Raw genomic sequence first — 18,536 nt, forward strand, 5'->3', positions numbered from 1 at the left:
AATTATGATTTTTGTTGTTGTTGTTGTTGTTGTTGTTGTTAATTTAGCCCAACATCATTGTAAAATTAGATTTTGAGGCACTGGTGGATTTATCAGTAGTGGATAAATAATAATAATTATTAATCAGAGGTGGAAGAAATGCTGAGATACCCTTTATCTTACAAACAAGAGTCAAAATATATCTTCAATCTTTCAAAATAGGAGTATTTATAATGTAGACTGTGCTCTTTCAAAAGGATGATGATGATGATGATGATGATTATTATTATTATTATTAGTAGTAGTAGTAGTATTTAGCATTATGACAGCCACTTTAATGTTTAGTCAGCTGATGTTTAACTTATTTTATACTGTTGGCTAGTTAGGCCTATAATAATGCATTACATCGGATAAGATCATCAAAAGAAAGTTTTGTAGCCCAAAGTACAACAATGTCCTTGTAAATAGTGTCATTGTAGGCTGGTGGATTACAATTAAAAGAGGCATACATTTGATGGAAGTATTATTTACCGAAGTAAAAGTAGCAATACAGTAAATCAGTGTAAATGTCAAATTGCACTTAACTGTCATGCATGCCAAAGGCTTTTTTTAAGTACATAAAATACATATATGTTTTTTAAAGTATTTTAACGAATAATTTTACTTTGTTATAGCCTACTATTGGTCATTAGTTTTGATGCAGTAGATTGTATTTGAATCTCTAAAAATGCAATCCTTTTATCATATGATCAGATGGAACATCTTAATCCTTCTGGGTAAAAAAATAATATATATATATATATACATATATATATATAGTGGAGTAAAAGGAGCAAAACGTCCCCTTGAAAACTTAGTTACCTTACGCCAAAGGTGTGAATTAAACCTATAAATCGTAAAACGCTGACCGGGTCACGGCCTGTTATTACGGTCGACGGTCACCGCGCCTGTAAACTCCGGAAGTTGAGCTTCCGTGATCAGCGCCAGCTTCACGCGCGGTCCGGGGAGGACGACGAGTCGCAGCGAAACGCCCGAAGAGAGGAGAGGAGGAAGGGGGATGATGGGAGCGAACAGCACCGTCTAACTGACCCATATCTCACAGAACACCCACATTTTTTTTCTTTTTTTTTTTTTTCCCAGCTCTGCTTCTCGTTCTCGAGGATTTTTTTTTTTTTTTTTCTCCACCAAGATGTCGGCGTCGGCGATATTTATCCTCGACCTGAAGGGAAAGGTAAGTTTGGGACGACTTGTTGGTACCTGTCGCCAAAAAAAAAAGAAAAAAAAAAAGAGTGCGTTAAGCCAAAGAAAGTCACACGACTGAAGGGTATTTTCATTTTGCTTTTATATATATATATATATATATTTTGCATTTCCTGACAACCACTTGGCTGACTTGGTGCGGTTTGAGCTCCGTGTACGACAGACAGACAGACAGACGGGAAGAGAAACCCAACTTGCTCAACTCGTTTCTCTAATTTTGCCAGTAAACACAGAGGACTTTGTCCTTGTGCGGCGATGCAGCCTTTATTCTATCTGATGTGTCCTGTTTCAAAGTTGAAAACTTGCCGTGTTTATTATCCTGCAAAATGCACGGTGGGTTTATTTAACAAGCATTACTTGAAACACTTGTAGGCAACGCTGTCTGGAGCGGAACATATCAAACAATTAAGCAATTAGTCAACAAAAGATGAATCACCCCAACCAATTAAATCATTCTTCAAGCCGGGATGATTCAAAGTGAACCTCTTTGGTTTTGTGAATTTGAGGATTTATTGCTGCTTGTCTGTGTTAAGGAATGGCAACTAACAATTTCCGTTCATTGTCAACTCGGAGCAGTTTTCTTGATTAATCGGTTGACAACGAAATGTCAGAAAACGTCCACTGCAAGCATGAAGTAATGTCTACAGTTTGTTTTGTTTTGTCCCACAGTACAAACCCAACACTGTTTGTTTTGCTGTTCTTGAAACTTAAGGAATTATTCTGAGACTGAAACCTGTATAACTTGTGTTGTACTGAATGAACTGATTACTTGTTTCATGTCTGATATGGTTTTAGGTTATGCTTTGTTGGTTTTGTACTAATAGTTAGATAAAACAACAAAGACATAACCAGCACGACACATTTTTTTTTTAGACATTTTGCAGCCCAAATGCTTGATTCAAAATATAAATGTCATTTTAATCGATAATTAAATGAATCTTCACTTATCCCTAAGATTATCTGAAAGAGTTTGTTTTTTCAGTGTCTTAAATGAAAGGCTGTTGAAAATCAAGAGCCACGTAGGCAAGGTAATACGTTTAGCTAAGTTATTGTGTTAACTTGTGGTTATTATATATTTTAAGAGTACTCCTAAAATTCATTACATTCATACATTCATTGCCGAAGAAGCCTAATACACTTCACTACAATACCCATCAGGGAAAAGGATCAGTAGCCAGCATGTCTCATTGTACAGATTAAAGGTTTTCTTTTTCTCTCTCACTCTCTCTCATTATCCATCCATCCATCCATCTATCCATCCATCTATCCATCCATCCATCCATCCATCCATCCATCCATCCATCCATCCATCCATCTATCCATCCATCTATCCATCCATCCATCCATCTATCCATCCATCCATCCATCCATCCATCTATCCATCCATCCATCCATCTATATGTGCCCTGGGGCAAGTCAGTAGCTCTTCACCTAAAGCAGCAGCAGCACCCCCACGCCCCCCTCCACCCCTCCCTCAGTCCTGATCACATGCATCCCCTATTACAGCAGTAGATGAAGTAAATGGCATTGCAGTTGCAATTAAAAATATATTAATGCAGAATGGGTTGGAAGTATTCATAATGGTACTATAGATAAAAAAAAATAATTCAACAGGCCGACTTGTTAACCCCAAATCAATCATGCACGGGAGACCGGCCGCTGTATTCCTACTGTAGACACACTTGAAAACACAGATCAGTCAGATGTATTTACACAGCACATTTAAACACAACAGAGGATGACCAAAGTGCTGCACATAATCACAGCATTAGCTAGTTTCCACCTCTGTCCTTTACTCCTCCACTCCACACACACACACACACACACACCCACACACACACACACACACACACCCACACACACACACACACACACACACACACCCACACACACCCACACACACACCTCCCCTCCACCGTACCTCCTGGGCACTCGTCTGCACATAGTTTGCTGCTGGGACCTGCTGCGTAGACTGAAATGTCAGGCTATTGAAATCAGCACGGCATCATTTTGTTCCCAGCGCTTCCCATAGAATTTTTAATATATGAACACGCTCAGGTCGAAGTTTTTGGAGTGTCACAAGTAATGACACGTTTCATCAGCTGGAGGCTTAACGTGTGCTCAAGTTTAGCATCATTAGAGATGCAGAGATGGTGCTCAAGGAGCTACCGCTCTTTAGTTGCGCGCTATTTGTTTACTCATTATTTTAGAAGAGTCGCAGCACCGTTCATCAAAAGTGTGGCGGAAGTGTGAAAGAGTTATCCAAGACTGACTCATCAGTGTATTTGGTTTACTCTTGATTTCAGCCACAATGTCAGCTGTGATGGTCGGTACACCTCTTTCATACAGGCTGACATATCTGAAAAACTACAGGATGCGTTGGTATCAGATTTTGCACGGACGTTCATGAGGATAAGTCCTTATGACTTTGGGCGAGAACCCGAGCAGTTCTTCGTGTTCGGCGCCGCTTAGCTAAATTTAGCAAGCTAACGCCCTAAACCAAGATGCACGTGGCAAAGATTAATTGTGCTAAACATCAGCATGTCAGCATGCTCCTAAATGCAGCCTCACAGAGCTGCCAGTGTGGCTGTAGACTCAAGAGTTGGATGAATGACGCTGAGCTACAATGAACCTCTAACTGTTCAGAAAACAGGCCACTGTGAGCATGCACAATGTTAAATGGTTGCGATTGACGAACCAACTCGGAGGCGTCTTTTTGCATTTTTCGGTGTGCCATTATTTCATCGACAAGTAAGCTACTGTCAACTCCTCACAGCTGTCACGAAAATATCAGCATGTTGTTCAGGATTTCATGAGATGAATATGCAATTTTGGATGTAGTCAGTGTGTGATTGTTGTCTAAACTCTTGATGCAAAGTGACATTAGCTTGGTTGAGTTATTTTTTTTTTTTGTCTGCTCCTGTTTGCCTTCCAGTCACACACTCTACTGGGAGTTTTCTGGTTGCCATTTTGCCTTTAGAGGTCAGCAGTGAATGGTGTCTATTGATTTCACACATTGTAAACAGTCACTGATTGCCTTGTGTGTCCCAGTAACAAACTTCCCCTAAAACCCCACAATGATTTTCCCCTGGTTATTATTTTTTTTTTTTTTTTTAAACCACCAGTAGTTTTAAAAGATAATACTCTGCTGTTTTCAGTAAAAGTGACATTGAGAAAGTTTCCTCCTGCAAAGGAAAATGACATTTTTAATATGACAAAGTCCTTCATTTTATTTATACTATTCTTCATAGCACTTTCTATGCAAATGTGTCGGCCTCAAATTTACAGTCTGCCTTACTTTGATCCTTTCTTCAATTTCTATTGTTTTCCTTATTTCAGTTTTTGCTGCTAAAAATTTTCTTAGTTTTCATATTTATTCTCACTCACTTTATTCGAATTATCTTTTAATTATAGCAACTTTTCCTATTTGAACATCACGCATAATCAGCTTTCAAGGGTACAGATAAAGATTTCAGGTTATGTCACTTCATCAAGATCAGCACCTAAGTCACACGTGTTTTTGTAACCACGGGTACGTGTGCATTTCGCCTTTGACCTGAAATGTGAGCAGAGAATGTACATGAATTTTTGTGTCAAATTTTTGGGAACACAAAGCTAAATCCAGTGAGGAAGGGAAGTGGGGAGCAACTCCGTTGTTTGACACAAGATTTGACAAGAGCCCTCTGCTTTAAGTTTCAGGGTCATGCATGGTCACAAACATGCGTGTAACACAGTTGTTGATCAAGCAACATAACTGGGAATATTTAAGAAGGTTATTGCTTCATGTGCATATCTGTACTCTTCTCCATTTGTGACCAGAGTTTTTTAACGCCTCTCATAATGGAGGAGTGTCAAAATATACGTTAAAAAGTATTCGGAAATGCCAATATAACTTTCCAGAATATGCTTTCAACAGACAGAATAAAGCTTAACTTAGAAGGAACACATTCATACTAGACTTTAATGAGACCTGGATTATTAAGGAGCTGCGTTCTCCGCTTCGGGGCATGAAATATGCGAACTGTTTGTGTGAGGTGCTGTGCCTCTGCTGAACATACACTACTGCATGTTTTCCTCTTTAATCTGAGTTTAACCGACACACATTCGAACCAACACGACACGCCGAAGATGTGTTGACTCCACCATGTCCCGAAGGCGAAACATAAGCTTTTTCTAAATCACTTTTTGTGATTGCAGCTGTGCTGTGGTTGTCACAGCTGACAATGAGGGAAGTCTGTCACACTCAGATTGAGTTATTAGCTAACTGAAATGTCTCTAAAGCAAGTTGCTGTTTGGCAAAAGAAAGTTGTCCACGTTAATATACTGGCAGTGGAGACTTAGGAGCAGTAGAAAGGGGAGTAAAGCAGTCGATAACTAACTTGTCACGACAATATGTGTTGACGGTTCATTTATATATTGTCTCAGACAATGGCACATTTTTAAATGAGCTGCAACCAATAGTCAGTTGATATTATCGATTAATCTGTTGAATATCTTCTTAGTTAATTGATTTAGTCCACAGTTTCTCATTTCTGAAGATAACGTTGCCTTATTTTTGTTCAACCAAAGTCCAAAGCTCAAAGATATTTAATACCCAAACAGTGAAAAGAAATGCTTGATAAATGGTTTTAAACCATTCTTCTATTCTGTTATTAATATCATTGGCCTTTATTCACTTTCTAAAAAAAATATTGTTTTATGACAAATTTTAAACCAACATAAACTTTTGGACTTGTTGACGCGAAGTTTCCACCGAAATCCTTTTTCACAGAACGACCAAAATGACAGCTGCAGAGTCAACTTTAAGATGGGACTAGTTTGAAAGATACAGTATGTTTGTTATTCTGTCGAGGTTTGGCTTCAGAACTACAAAGTGAATCGCAGGACACCACGGGCCTTTAATCCTGCAGCTCTTTTTGATACAATGATTTTTCTATATCTCATTCTTTTTTCCCGGTGACCTCTGAACTGTTCGCTCTGCGGTGTCTGTCTCCTCTCAGTGAACCTGAGCAGTGGGCTGTTCATATCCTTTTTCTCACCCAGATTACTTTACTTCACTGGAATGTCCTTTTTTTTTTTTGTATTTCTTATTTCCTCAAGCCTTTGTTGTATCTGACCATGTGTGACCCGAGTGCAACATAGACTCCTCTATTAAAAAAGGGGGGAAGTAGTGCATGTTGTGTGTGTGTGTGTGTGTGTGTGTGTGTGTGTGTGTGTGTGTGTGTGTGTGTGATGTAGATCCCTCAAGCATAGAAGCTTTGATCTCTTTCTTCACTTCATTCTGCGTGTCCGGGATCTAGCAAGACTGCTGACTCACCTTGTTGTGTATACGTGTGTGTGTGTGTGTGTGTGTGTGTGTGTGTGTGTGTGTGTGTGTGTGTGTGTGTGTGTGTGCGCATTTCTATTCAAATTAGGTGTGGTGCTTTCCCTGGGCAAAATGAAGCAAATTTTGTCGGTTGTAATTGTTGTTCCTCTAAGAAACGGTCTCAAATGTCAAGACAGAACGTGATATTGTTCCTCTCTTTGTCCCTCAATACGGACCAGACCTGAAAAAAATGATCGCAAAAGATAGTTTAAAACTGCATTAAAATTGTGCAACAGAAGAACAGAACACGTATAGTCATAAGAGGCTCTATTTTTAGTATTAAATTTAGCTGTACAAACATAGACGTGTCTTCACACAACTGACTGACTAGCCTGGTCGCTATGTTTATAAGCCCACGCCCACCTTTTATTAAAAACCGGTTGTTACTCTTTTTAGATGTTATTGAAAGCTATTCTGGGAAATATAGGAACTTGTTGACAAAGAAGAGAAGTCAAATTACACTTACGGTAAAGGGATCTCGTGGAAACAAGACCAAGTGGTTATCCATCTTGACATCACCTGCTGCTTTGTGAACTGTTTTGAAGCGTGGGCTCTGGGGTTTTGGCTGTGAACTTGTTTTTTTGGAGTCTAAAAGTGACCATGTTTGGATAAACTCGGGAAGGTCCAGGGCTGAACCTGACCGACAACTAATAACACTATGCCCGCCCACCTATACCGGAAACCAAACTGCACCACGGGCATGTCAGTCAAACCAAGCACACTCCCCAAATGTAGCTCTATTTGAGGCCTATTATCTAATCAATCATGGAATTACTTTTCGAAGGACCACCAAGGGAGTCTATTGGTGCCAGCCCCTGGTGGGCCTCAGTGGTACTGCAATTTAAGGTATTTCCGCATCGGCTTTACTTTTCAGACCCAAGAGCATTTCCATTGTTACGATCTGTGAACGAGTCTAACACTGCGCTCTTAGTTGAGTGTGTTAGCATGATTGCAAATGCTACAAACTATACGTGAGGTTGATGGAAGCGTATTGAAGGTATATCACCATAAATCAAAGTATCTGAGTGTTAGCAGCTTTGGGGAAGATATACGCAAACGCCCTTAGCTAGAATTAAACTGGAGATGTTGGGTTTACATAGTATGCACCTTAAATCACTCAAACTTAGGTACATCGCAGGTCTCCAACATTTGGCTTGTATTTGCTTTTAAGAAGTTGGCACACTGCGGTTCGCTATAATTTCCAACCTGAGAATCTTCTGAGCCTCGCCCGAGTCTGCTCTTATTCTTGTTTCATGTCGAGAAGTTGGTCATCCATCATTCATGATCAGATATCCATCAGTCCATTAAAGGACAAAGAAGAGGTCCAAGTTGGAAACACAGTTTGTACATTTCCTTGGGAGATGAGCTTGGAGAACCGTGTCCATCCCGGAGGTGCGTTTTTTTTTTGTTTTTTTTTTTGCGCCAGCCAGTGGTTTCTGAACCATCTCTAAGCTTGAGTGCAGGTTTGGTATCTCAGCCAAAAGCTATACATATTTAATGCCTGGCTAGTTCCTCTCTAATAGTATCCTCTGCCTCTGTATTTTGTGTCTTCATGTCATCCGTCCAGGTTCTGATTTGCCGTAACTACATGGGGGACATGGACATGAATGAGATTGACCACTTCATGCCCATCCTGATGAAGAGAGAGGAAGAGGCTGAGATGACGCCGCTCGTCACCCATGGCTCCTCGCACTTCATGTGGATCAAACACAGCAACCTTTACTGTATCCAAAGACATTTCATGTCTGAATGATGTGCTACAGTTTGTAAATCACCAATTTACCATACAGTATAGTTTCCCAGAGTGATTGACAGCCCTCCCGTCAATCATGGGTATTTATAATTTTCCAGCATCCAGTACCTTAATTGCATCTTCCCTGAGCAGATCCATAGGAAGTCCTTTGCTTCAGGTCTCTGTGGCAGGTTGCTGCTCAGCTTCTCAGTGTCTCTTTAATCCCATCGTGTCTGCAGTTAAAAATTGAACACAGATTGACTGTGATGTGCTATGCGCTGGATATCCGCTCTGTTTCATTGCCAGATTGGGCAGTCAGACTCCCTTCCACATTATTAATTCACCTTCATATTGCGGTTGTGAGTAAGTGGCATTCCCAATGCACAACATTAAACAACGGAGCTGTTTTACCTCGTGGCCATGTTCTCAATTGCTCATGAATCTGATGCATTCTGGTGACTTTGTGTCAAACTGCATTAATATCAGTGTCTAAAGGTTACTGACACCACGTCCACTGCACATCTTATTTTGCAGATTTTGTTATTTTCCCTGCTTGCCAATTGTAAATGTGCAGTTGTTTCTTAACGGTCCTTTCTTCAGTGGTGGCGATGACCAAGAAGAATGCCAACGCTGCTCTCGTGTACTCCTTCCTGTACAAGATAGTCCAGGTGAGTTTGATGTGGGAGACCACAGTGCAGACCTTTAACTTTTAAATAACATAAGGGAAATTTGTTTTGCTGGTTAAAGGTCAATTTAACTGTGATGTCATGTGAAACTGCGATGTTTGTGGTTTGCTTGTTTACATCCACATTGTAGTTTTATATTTGAGCATATTTCTTGTGTTTTATATATATACATATATATATATTTATTTATTTATTTATTTTTTTAAATCTTTATAGCCAAAGTATGCTGTGAATTTTTCTATAACTTGTTAATGTATCATGAATTGTAAACGTAACCTGCAGTTTGAATTGTTGACCAAAACTGTATTTAAAGTAACCACAATATGACAACCAGTGGCCATGGAGAGTTACAATATTTTCTGTAACTGAGACCGGATCACCGCACGTCTCCTCAACCACACAACATGAAGGGCTTTTGTTCATGTAAAAACCGTGAGGACAAAAGCCAAACAACTTGGATGTGATATTTACCGATAGCTGTGTCTGTTTGTGTCTGTAGGTATTTAAGGAGTACTTCAAAGAGCTCGAGGAAGAGAGTATTCGTGACAACTTTGTGACGGTGTACGAGCTGATGGACGAAGTGATGGACTTTGGGTTCCCTCAGACAACCGACAGCAAGATCCTACAAGAGTAAGAAGAGTAGCACACGATCAGTGACAGTCCTCAGTGCAGTATGATTTGTTGTGTCTGTATGGGGGAAGTTAAAAGGATCTCAGGAGAGGCTAATATTGACAAACTTTAAAGTAACGCAGGTATTGCGTAACCTGCTTATTTAAAGTTTCGACGAACCTCGGTTTGATTGTGTGTGTTGGCACTGGGTTCTGACATTTAATCATAACACCAATCAGGCTGATGAGGTGAAAGTTTCAAACTCTCAAAGGCAATAATTGCTGCACTCCAGTCTGATTTTAATGAAACCACATTTGCTCAAGTGCTACCTGTATCATCCATCAGGGAGGGGGAAAAAAAACAAAACGGAGTTTTTCCGTGAGATAACAGCTTTGAGTTTCATAGTGTAAGTGAACAGCAGAGAGGGAATAAGAGTACATGATGAGCCTGTTTGAAGGGCTACGGGCCTTTTGTTTTTCATTCAACAGAGTAAGCTGATGACTAAAGCTGTGATGTATGGCAGAGCTACTGTACTCGGGTCCGCTCGGTGTTTCGCGTTCGAGGTGTAGACCGGGTTGCTTTGTTTTTACCCTCCTCGTGTCTCCTCAGGGAGGCATTTGTTTGCAGGAAAAGGTTTCGACATCATTCACTTTATAACCTTCAGCGCCACGGTAACATGGACTCAGTGTGCACATGATCCACTTTGCTTTTTAATTAACAGTGAACTTTGTACTTTGAACATTCATGTTTGCATGGTATATTGTTTACCCTTTTCACGTCTCACATGTGATGAGGCTTTTTCTAGTAATATGTGATTGATGTTTAATTTCATGTGCTGCTTTTTTACCGAGGTTTGGCTTTGGTTATGTGTGTGTGTGTGTGTGTACAGTGTGTGTACAGTGTGTGTGTTTGGGGTCTGAATAGCCGTGATAATTGCCAGGCTCCTATTGGCACTCGTATACAATGACACCATCAGCTGGATACACTCAAGACTCTCAGACAGACAAGCCCTGCTCTTCTCTTCTCCAAGGAGACACACAGTTGTCATCTCTCTCTTGTGCGCACACACACACACACACACACACGCACACGCACAGAGACAGTACACATACACACATTCACTGTCTCTCTGACTGCAGGCTATTCCAGTTCTGTGACCTTTTCGTGAACCAACTATCACAAAAACAGCTTTTCTCTCGCATTATAACACTTCCTACCTGGTGAGAGTATAAATGTGTGATCGTGTGTGGGTGGATACAAGTGAGACTGCGGGGTTGCATATGCACGTGAAAGTGTTCATGTCGTGTGTGTATCTTCGAAAAAACTTCATGCGCGCGTTGTGAATGTGTATTTCCTACGACTGCTATTGTTACGCTAATCTGTCAGTTCACTGACAAACCCACTTCCAAATCCTTTCATTAGCATTTGTGAGTAGAATCAAGGCAAAACAGAACAAACAGCAGAGCAACAAAACCCAACGCCGACCCGAGCCCACTCTTGTCTTCGCCGCCTTTCATCTCTCAGCACTTACACACACCCCTACATGTCAGCATGCATTCAAGATCCTCTAGGTGGGAGGAACTGGGACAGAAAACGGGGGGAAATATTTTTCCTCAATCTGTCAATCAATCTAAAACTTGTTTATTTAGCACTTTTTGTTGTTGACATTTAGGCAGGAAATGTACAGTTGAAGTCGAAACAAGACCCTTCAGTTGATGTTTGTATTTTCTATTTATTCAGCAGGGTTTGATTGACTTCATGGGTCATGACCATAGACTGTATATAAAAATGGATGTTGTCTCATGGGTCTGAAAAGTGGAGCCAAAGTTGGGCTGTCTCCAAAACAACTCTGGCTCCCAATAGACTCCCATTCAACTTCTGTCATGATATACTAAGTCAATACATTTTGTCCACAAGTCAGTATGGTTTCATTAGCTAAATTCACTCCTTCTGAACAGTTCTGGTAGCCCTTTAAAAAAATATTTCCATTATTAATTAGATATTAGGCCTGAATGAGAGGTATATGCGAGGGTGTGCCTGGTTTGACTGACATCCCGGGGGTGCAGTCGGGTTTTTGGTACCGGTGGGTGTTCATACCTTTAAATGGTCGGATCAGTGTCACAAATATTCCAATAATAAAGATTAGATTTAAGATTACAATTTTCTGACAAGTGCAGCTACAGTCACGCAAAAGATAGAATTAAAATGATTGAAATGGCATTGTTGCTGGGGATTCTCTTTTCTCCTCTTTTTTTTTTTTTTTTTTTTAAAGAGAGGAGCCTGAGGACAGCAAATTCATGAGGAACATTGGGTCAGTAGCATGTCATTGTGTCTGGGGGGAAAGGTTTAGGTCTGCGGAGAGGAAGAAAAGGTGATGGACAAGTGAAAATAGAAGAATAGAAACGGGTCAGTGGAATGAGCATAAAGGGAGGAGATGAGAGACCGCGGTTTGGATCACTGTCAGCCTTTTTTCTAGTCTTTTTGGTTCCCATTTCTGTGTGAGAAATTGATGGAAGTTGAATCTAAGCAGATCTAAGGCATGTGGCTGCCTAGCATCTGTATCAAATCCTTTTGATTACATACTCAGTCAGTTCAAGTGTAGGTCAACAGCACTGATTCAGAATGTTTATTATGAAGCGACTAAAGTACCATTTGTTTTGTTGAAATGTCTGCCGTGCTTACTGTGCATGAGGAATGTAAAAGGTTATGAGTTGCTGTTTTTATGAAGCGCCATTAACTATAAATACTATGCACGAGCCTCATTGTTTGTACGTAATCCTTTCTGCCAGGTGCCAATATCCATTTGCTGGATAATATAGTTAGACACTCAGAAAATATGAATACATGGAATCAGAGTGCAGTCATTTCCATATATAAATACACCTTTACATTCAGAAAATGTGAAAAAAGTTAATAACCCCAAACTGGAATAACTGTTCGGAAAGATGATTTGTTGACATAATTATCCAGACAGCCCTGCGCTTGAAATGAGGCCAGTGAGGAGTAAACAGTGGAGGAGGGGGGCAGGTGTTTGAGTAAAAACAGGCCTGGTCACATGTTGTTTGTGTATGTTCAGCTCCCACTTATTCTCATGATATTTCCCTGGAGTCAGAGACGATTGAAACTAACTGGCTCACACTAAGAGATTCAGTGCACAGTTCTTGCGTGTGGATAAATAAACGCATGGATTTACAGGCAGAACAATGATATTCTTATTCATATCAGTAATGTATAACGGATGTGTTTATGCTGCAGTGAATGCTTAACTTAATTAAGTGGAGTATAGGACACTCATTATTGACATATTGACAGTTTTAAAGCTGCACAAATCAATATTTATATGTTGCCAATGGATCAAATTATGCATGTATGTAATGTGAAAGGAATTGCTTGAAGTCAGGAACCCAGAGAATTATCACACTCCTCCTCAGCTCTATGGAGCGCTGTAGTCTTTTGGTTCTACATCCGCAGCTTCACTGTTTTGATTCAGTCTCAGCAGTATTATTGGTGGTGCATCCAGGTGCAGAAGGTGTCTTTAAAAAAATAAAATACAAAACAAACAAACAAAAAAAAACAACCTATATCCTTCCTGCCAGCACAAAACAGCTGATCGACAGTTAATGAAGCAGGTGAACATGATAGCAGCTTAAGAGCCAGATGTTTCCCTAAAAAGACAATAAATATTAGATGTAAATTTGCCAACTGGCTTTAAACTTGTTGCCTAAAATAACAAGACCCAAATGCATTGTCTGAATAAAAGGTGTCGCCACACTCCGTTGGGACTTGTTTGTAGTTGTTGCATCCCAAAGGGCCTAGACCTCTGGGTACATTTCAAACTATCAACCAATCAGCATTGATGTATGTTGTGCACTGAAACCTCACAAAGCTGTAAACTACAGAGACCCTCCTTCAATATGAGCACAGTGGAACGCCGTGTCAGTGAATCACCATTACAGACTTTGTGAAGTAAATTTAATGGTACAAGAAGCATTGTTCTTGCTCCGTCCTCCAAATGTGCTGTCATTGCTACAACTTTTCGTATTGCGTCATCTAGCTGTACCACTGCAACCAATGATGGAACGACACTTGGACACTACATTTAAAAGCACTCGCTCTCACTTTTCAAAGAACGTGATGGTCTCAATCATTTCCTCCAATCAAAACTAAACAGAAGACAATACTTTCATCAAATAAACAAAAACAAAGAAGATTGATTGAATTCTTTAAAGAGAGGCTGTCCATCAAAGGCTCAAATCTAAACACATTTAAGCTGTTTCGCTATTTCCTCACTGCTCTTTTAAGACCCTCGATGTTTGGGCTTCATTTATCAAAGCAACACTTGATAGATGAGTATCATGTAAACAAATGCATGTATCACATTATTAGCAGCGGCTGCAGTCACAATAGATTCATGTTAATCTCTCTTTTTCCAATTACACCCATGAATAATCTTCTGTAATTTATTTACACTGAGGGGACTCATTCATTTGAAGTCATCTTTTGTGATTAATGCAAAGGATAAAAAAATATTCCTGGAGAGAGATTGGGTTCTGAGATCATGTGTGTTGCAATTTCCTATTTAGATTTCTTTAAGTTAAGACTCTGACTTTGCTCCTCTCTGCGTACGTCAAGTCTTTAAACAACATTAAGAGATAAATTAAATTATAATTCAACTCTGTGGCTAGTTTTTATGGTAGTTAATAAATAAGGAAAGTCTGTCTCTTTCTGAAACACCTTAATGAGGGCAGGGCTCATCATTTTTCAAACTGAAACTGATGAATGTGTTTCGTGGATTTTCAGGTGTGCCACTCTGCAGGATCACAGACTGACTTTGGACACAGCTTGAGCTGCATCACAACTTCTCTCTGCCGTTGTCTTTTTCAGGTACATAACGCAGCAGGGCCATAAACTGGAGGTCGGTGCACCTCGACCTCCTGCCACCGTCACCAACGCCGTGTCCTGGCGATCGGAGGGCATCAAGTACAGGAAGAATGAAGTTTTCATGGACGTCATAGAGTCAGTGAATCTTCTGGTGAGGGCAACGCCTTGTTTTTCCACATCATACATTGAAAAGTCACTCTACAGGAAGAATATTTATTACCAGCCACAGATAAACAGAGAGAACAATGAATAAGGTTGAATAAAGGGAGGCAAAACATCATAGAGAAGACTTAAAAGGAACTCGTATTTATTGAAGCGTCTGTTCTACTTTATCCATCAGCATCTATTGTTTCATCAATTGGATGGATTTCTTGAGCAGTTTTGTTTAAAATAGGTGGTGAAAGTGTTTTCTTGAGTCTAAGTGGGCGTGTTTGTGCTAAAATCGTCTTAGCCGAAACCCAGGCTTGTTTTGACTCCTCCAAACAGTTTTCCTCTTTCCTTGAATTGAATTGCAGAAGGAAATGGTCTCTAATGTCAATAATCCTCCATTCTGTTTCAGTATCATTTGTTTTTTTTTGTTTTGTTTTTTTACATTGTGTGCAGAGAGAAGTGGCTCAGTATATTTTCAAGGTTAGATTGTAAATAAAGCAAAGGACACATCAGGTTTTTTTGTAAGTCAGAATATGTCTCTCAACAAGTGAGATGAATATACAACATATTTAATGATCTCTAACTGCTCCTAATGTTGTTCACTTTATTGAACATTGCATGGAGACGATCAGTGTAGTCGTCACGTTGTTATATACATTTTCTTAATAAGGAATGTAAATATTTTAACACGCAATATAATCAGGTTTACTGAGATTATAATGTTGTCTGTCAACAAAAACACAGATTTATAACCACTTGTCAGTGTACATTATCACACTGACAAGTGGTTATAAATCTGTGTTTATCAGACTACATAATTAACCTATTAGAGGAAGAGTTGTTATTTTTTTTTTTTTTCAAGGTCTAAAATCTCCTGCAGCAAAAGAGGCCAAACGCATGTGTTTACGTGAACATGTTGTGTCCTAAACGCAGAAGAGAAACAACTCCGTTCTCATGACGTACGTCTTGTCCTTGAAGCAACACCTCAAGAACGTCAGTATACAGCTGCAGGGTTTTACGAGTCAACATATTTAATCACTGCTAAGAGAGATTCGGGCGCAACTTCCTCTCTTTTCTGTGACCAGTTTTTTTTTTTTTTTTTTTTTTTTTTTTTTTTTTTTTTTTTTTTTTTTTTTTAATGTTTCCGAGATTCTGCATTGTCTCTCACATCAATGCCTTGCTTACATTTCTCACACGGCATGTCGAGAGCCTTCCATCTCCGTCCCTCAGTCTGTTTGTTTCTGCTGACTTGCTGAGAAGTTGCAGTTGTCTGTTTTTCCGATTACCAATTATCCGTATGGTCTGATTCTTTAAACAACAAGATAAAAAACAACAATACGGAGATAGTATTTAGAGCCAGTGATCATGTATGATCACAATAGTGTTCAATTCTAATAGTTTTTTGTCTTGTATCTGTAGGTGAGCGCCAATGGCAGTGTCCTGCGCAGTGAAATCGTGGGCAGCATCAAGCTCAAAGTGGTCCTGTCGGGAATGCCTGAACTCAGACTGGGCCTCAACGACAAAGTGCTGTTTGAGATCACAGGCAGTAAGTAACAATCAGACTCGGCGCCTGCAGCCATTCACGTAGTCCAAGCAGGACCAGCATTTATCACGAAGCAGAATAATCATACAGGCGAACATATGCAAAAGCACGACATTTGTCATGGTATGATAAAGGCAACAACAACATTTGTAGTCGGTGTGGATAATTTAAGTAGAATTGTATTCTGAAACAATTTTTTTAGCTGCATTTGTTGATAAAATGCTGATTTTGTGACTTTGTACATTTACCACATGCCATGCGTCACATTTTGAATTGCTGTTAAAGCAATATTTTTACACAACATGATTCTGGAATTGTTGATGTTAAAGGTTGGTCCCCTTTTTCACAATTTGAACTATTTTACCAACTGTAACTGCAAAGTAGCACTTGTGTACATGTACCTCTGGTTTGGGATCACTGCAAAAAAAAGTATTCATTTAGTTCAATATACTTTTGCTGCTTGATTAGCGGTAAAAATACATTCAATCTGCTCATGAAAAAGCTATATTTTACAAAATCCAGTGGCATGCATGAATAAGCACATAAGTTCATCCTTTGACCATTTTTTTTACCCTTCCTAACGACATGTTCTTAAAGAATAATGTCACCTTTTTTCTTTTTTTTTTTTCACACACTGAGCAAATGGTGGCAAACTGCTGTGTATAAATGACAGCTGACAGGATCTGACAAAATTTGATGGCTCGCTTGATGTCACATGAAGTCAGTTTTATTCACACAGCACATTTAAATACAACCAAATTGCTGTTAAACATCAAACAAAATTAAAAACAATATGATAGACACATTTAAGCCATTAAAGACAAAATAAGCAATAAAATGAAAAATTTGGAGTCAAAAACAATATTAAGCCAAAATAACAAACAAGGATATAAATAATGAGTAAAATATACTCTAGAATAGATAAAACAAAAATTGTAAACTGTCAACATGATGCTTTATTGTGTTTTCAAATGAAAATATTTCCTGTTAAAAATATTTCCCATCTTTTGTTTAAAAAAAAGAGAGTTATTGGCTTGTCAGTCTCACCTTGAACTCACCCTCACACTTTACCTCGTCTTTCTGTTTAAATCCGATACTCATCCTTCCTCCCCCTCCCCCTCTCTACTTTCTGAATTTTTCCATCAGTGTTTCCCACTGCTGCGTCTTCCCTTGCCTACAGTATCCCCGCACATCCTCCTCCCCCTCCTCCATCTCTTCTTCCTCCTTCTCCTTTGCCTACATTTTCCCCCCCTACTGTTCCTTTCTGAAGGGGAAAGGCTTCATCACTGTCTAGCCTCTTTGCCTCAGAGTTAATCCCCACCCCGGGCAACAGCCCCGCAGATGAAAGGTGAGAGTCTGCAGCTATCCAGCGTACGCAGCACCACAATCCCCCTGCTGTGTGTAGCAGTCTGGGAAATAACATATCCCCAGAAATAATGATCAGAAGTAATGATCAAACAAACACACACACCCGTGCTGAATGTTAATGTTACAAATATTAAAATGTGTTTTGCACTCTCATCTTCAGCAGTTACACTATTTTACATCTCATTTCCCAGTCACTCGTGATTATCATAGTTGCATGGTCTGTACTTTTTATCGCAGCTGGATGCAGCCAAAATATGTGAGGGTGTATAAATCATTTAACACTGCCCTCCACTGGCAGAAGATCAGAACTGTCACCACAGGGAAGTTACATTCCTTTTATTTTAAAATAGAATGTAGGCAATTGAATCAATGTCCAACAAAAACACTTTTTAAGTCAAATGCTGTTTTTTTTAATTTTTTTTATCTGATATATATTCCCATTTCTAACACTTGAATGTCTGCAGCTGCTCAACTATCCCCAAGATCTATCCAGATTTCTTCTCAGTGTCACATTGTTTGAATCTGGTGCATGCAAGTTATTGGTTTTGGGGAATTTTTGGTTTTCGTAAAAGACATTTTCACCCATTATGATGATGGTATGAGCTGCGGGCTGCAACAAACAATTATTTTTATTATCAGTAAATGTGCTTATCATTTTGTCACTTCATCATCTTGTCCATAAAATGTGACAGACTTGTAAAAACGCCCAAGGTGACATCTTTTAATTACTCGTTATGTCTAACTGACAATCAAAGCTTAGAGATATGTTGTTTATAATCATATAAAACAAAGAAGCGCAATAAATCTTCACATTTAAGAAGATTAAATAGTCCCTTTGGCCACCCAAAGCACTGTGAAACGCTTTGGACATTTACTAAATGTCATTATAAACTGGATTCCTCTTTCTTTCTTTTTTTTTTCACTCTGTGACAACAGACAGAAAACAGATTAGGTTCCTCCTGT

The 18,536-nt window shown here is 39.4% G+C and overlaps 1 protein-coding gene across 1 annotated transcript in view; it reads left to right on the forward strand.

Moving 5' to 3' along the window:
* Positions 1-985: 985 nt before the first annotated feature.
* ap1m3 (adaptor related protein complex 1 subunit mu 3) overlaps positions 986-18,536 on the forward strand; it is a 29,016-nt gene continuing 11,465 nt past the window's right edge. The window contains exons 1-6 of the mRNA XM_069153114.1: positions 986-1,210; positions 8,172-8,328; positions 8,937-9,004; positions 9,522-9,652; positions 14,516-14,663; positions 16,082-16,208. Of these exons, the coding sequence (XP_069009215.1) occupies positions 1,169-1,210; positions 8,172-8,328; positions 8,937-9,004; positions 9,522-9,652; positions 14,516-14,663; positions 16,082-16,208 (673 nt within the window). The 5' untranslated portion in view covers positions 986-1,168. The remainder of the gene's footprint in view (positions 1,211-8,171; positions 8,329-8,936; positions 9,005-9,521; positions 9,653-14,515; positions 14,664-16,081; positions 16,209-18,536) is intronic.

Source organism: Embiotoca jacksoni, unplaced genomic scaffold (assembly GCF_022577435.1).
Source record: "Embiotoca jacksoni isolate LCO1_2020_lvr unplaced genomic scaffold, fEmbJac1.0.p SCAF_19, whole genome shotgun sequence".
Classification (NCBI taxonomy): domain Eukaryota; kingdom Metazoa; phylum Chordata; class Actinopteri; family Embiotocidae; genus Embiotoca; species Embiotoca jacksoni.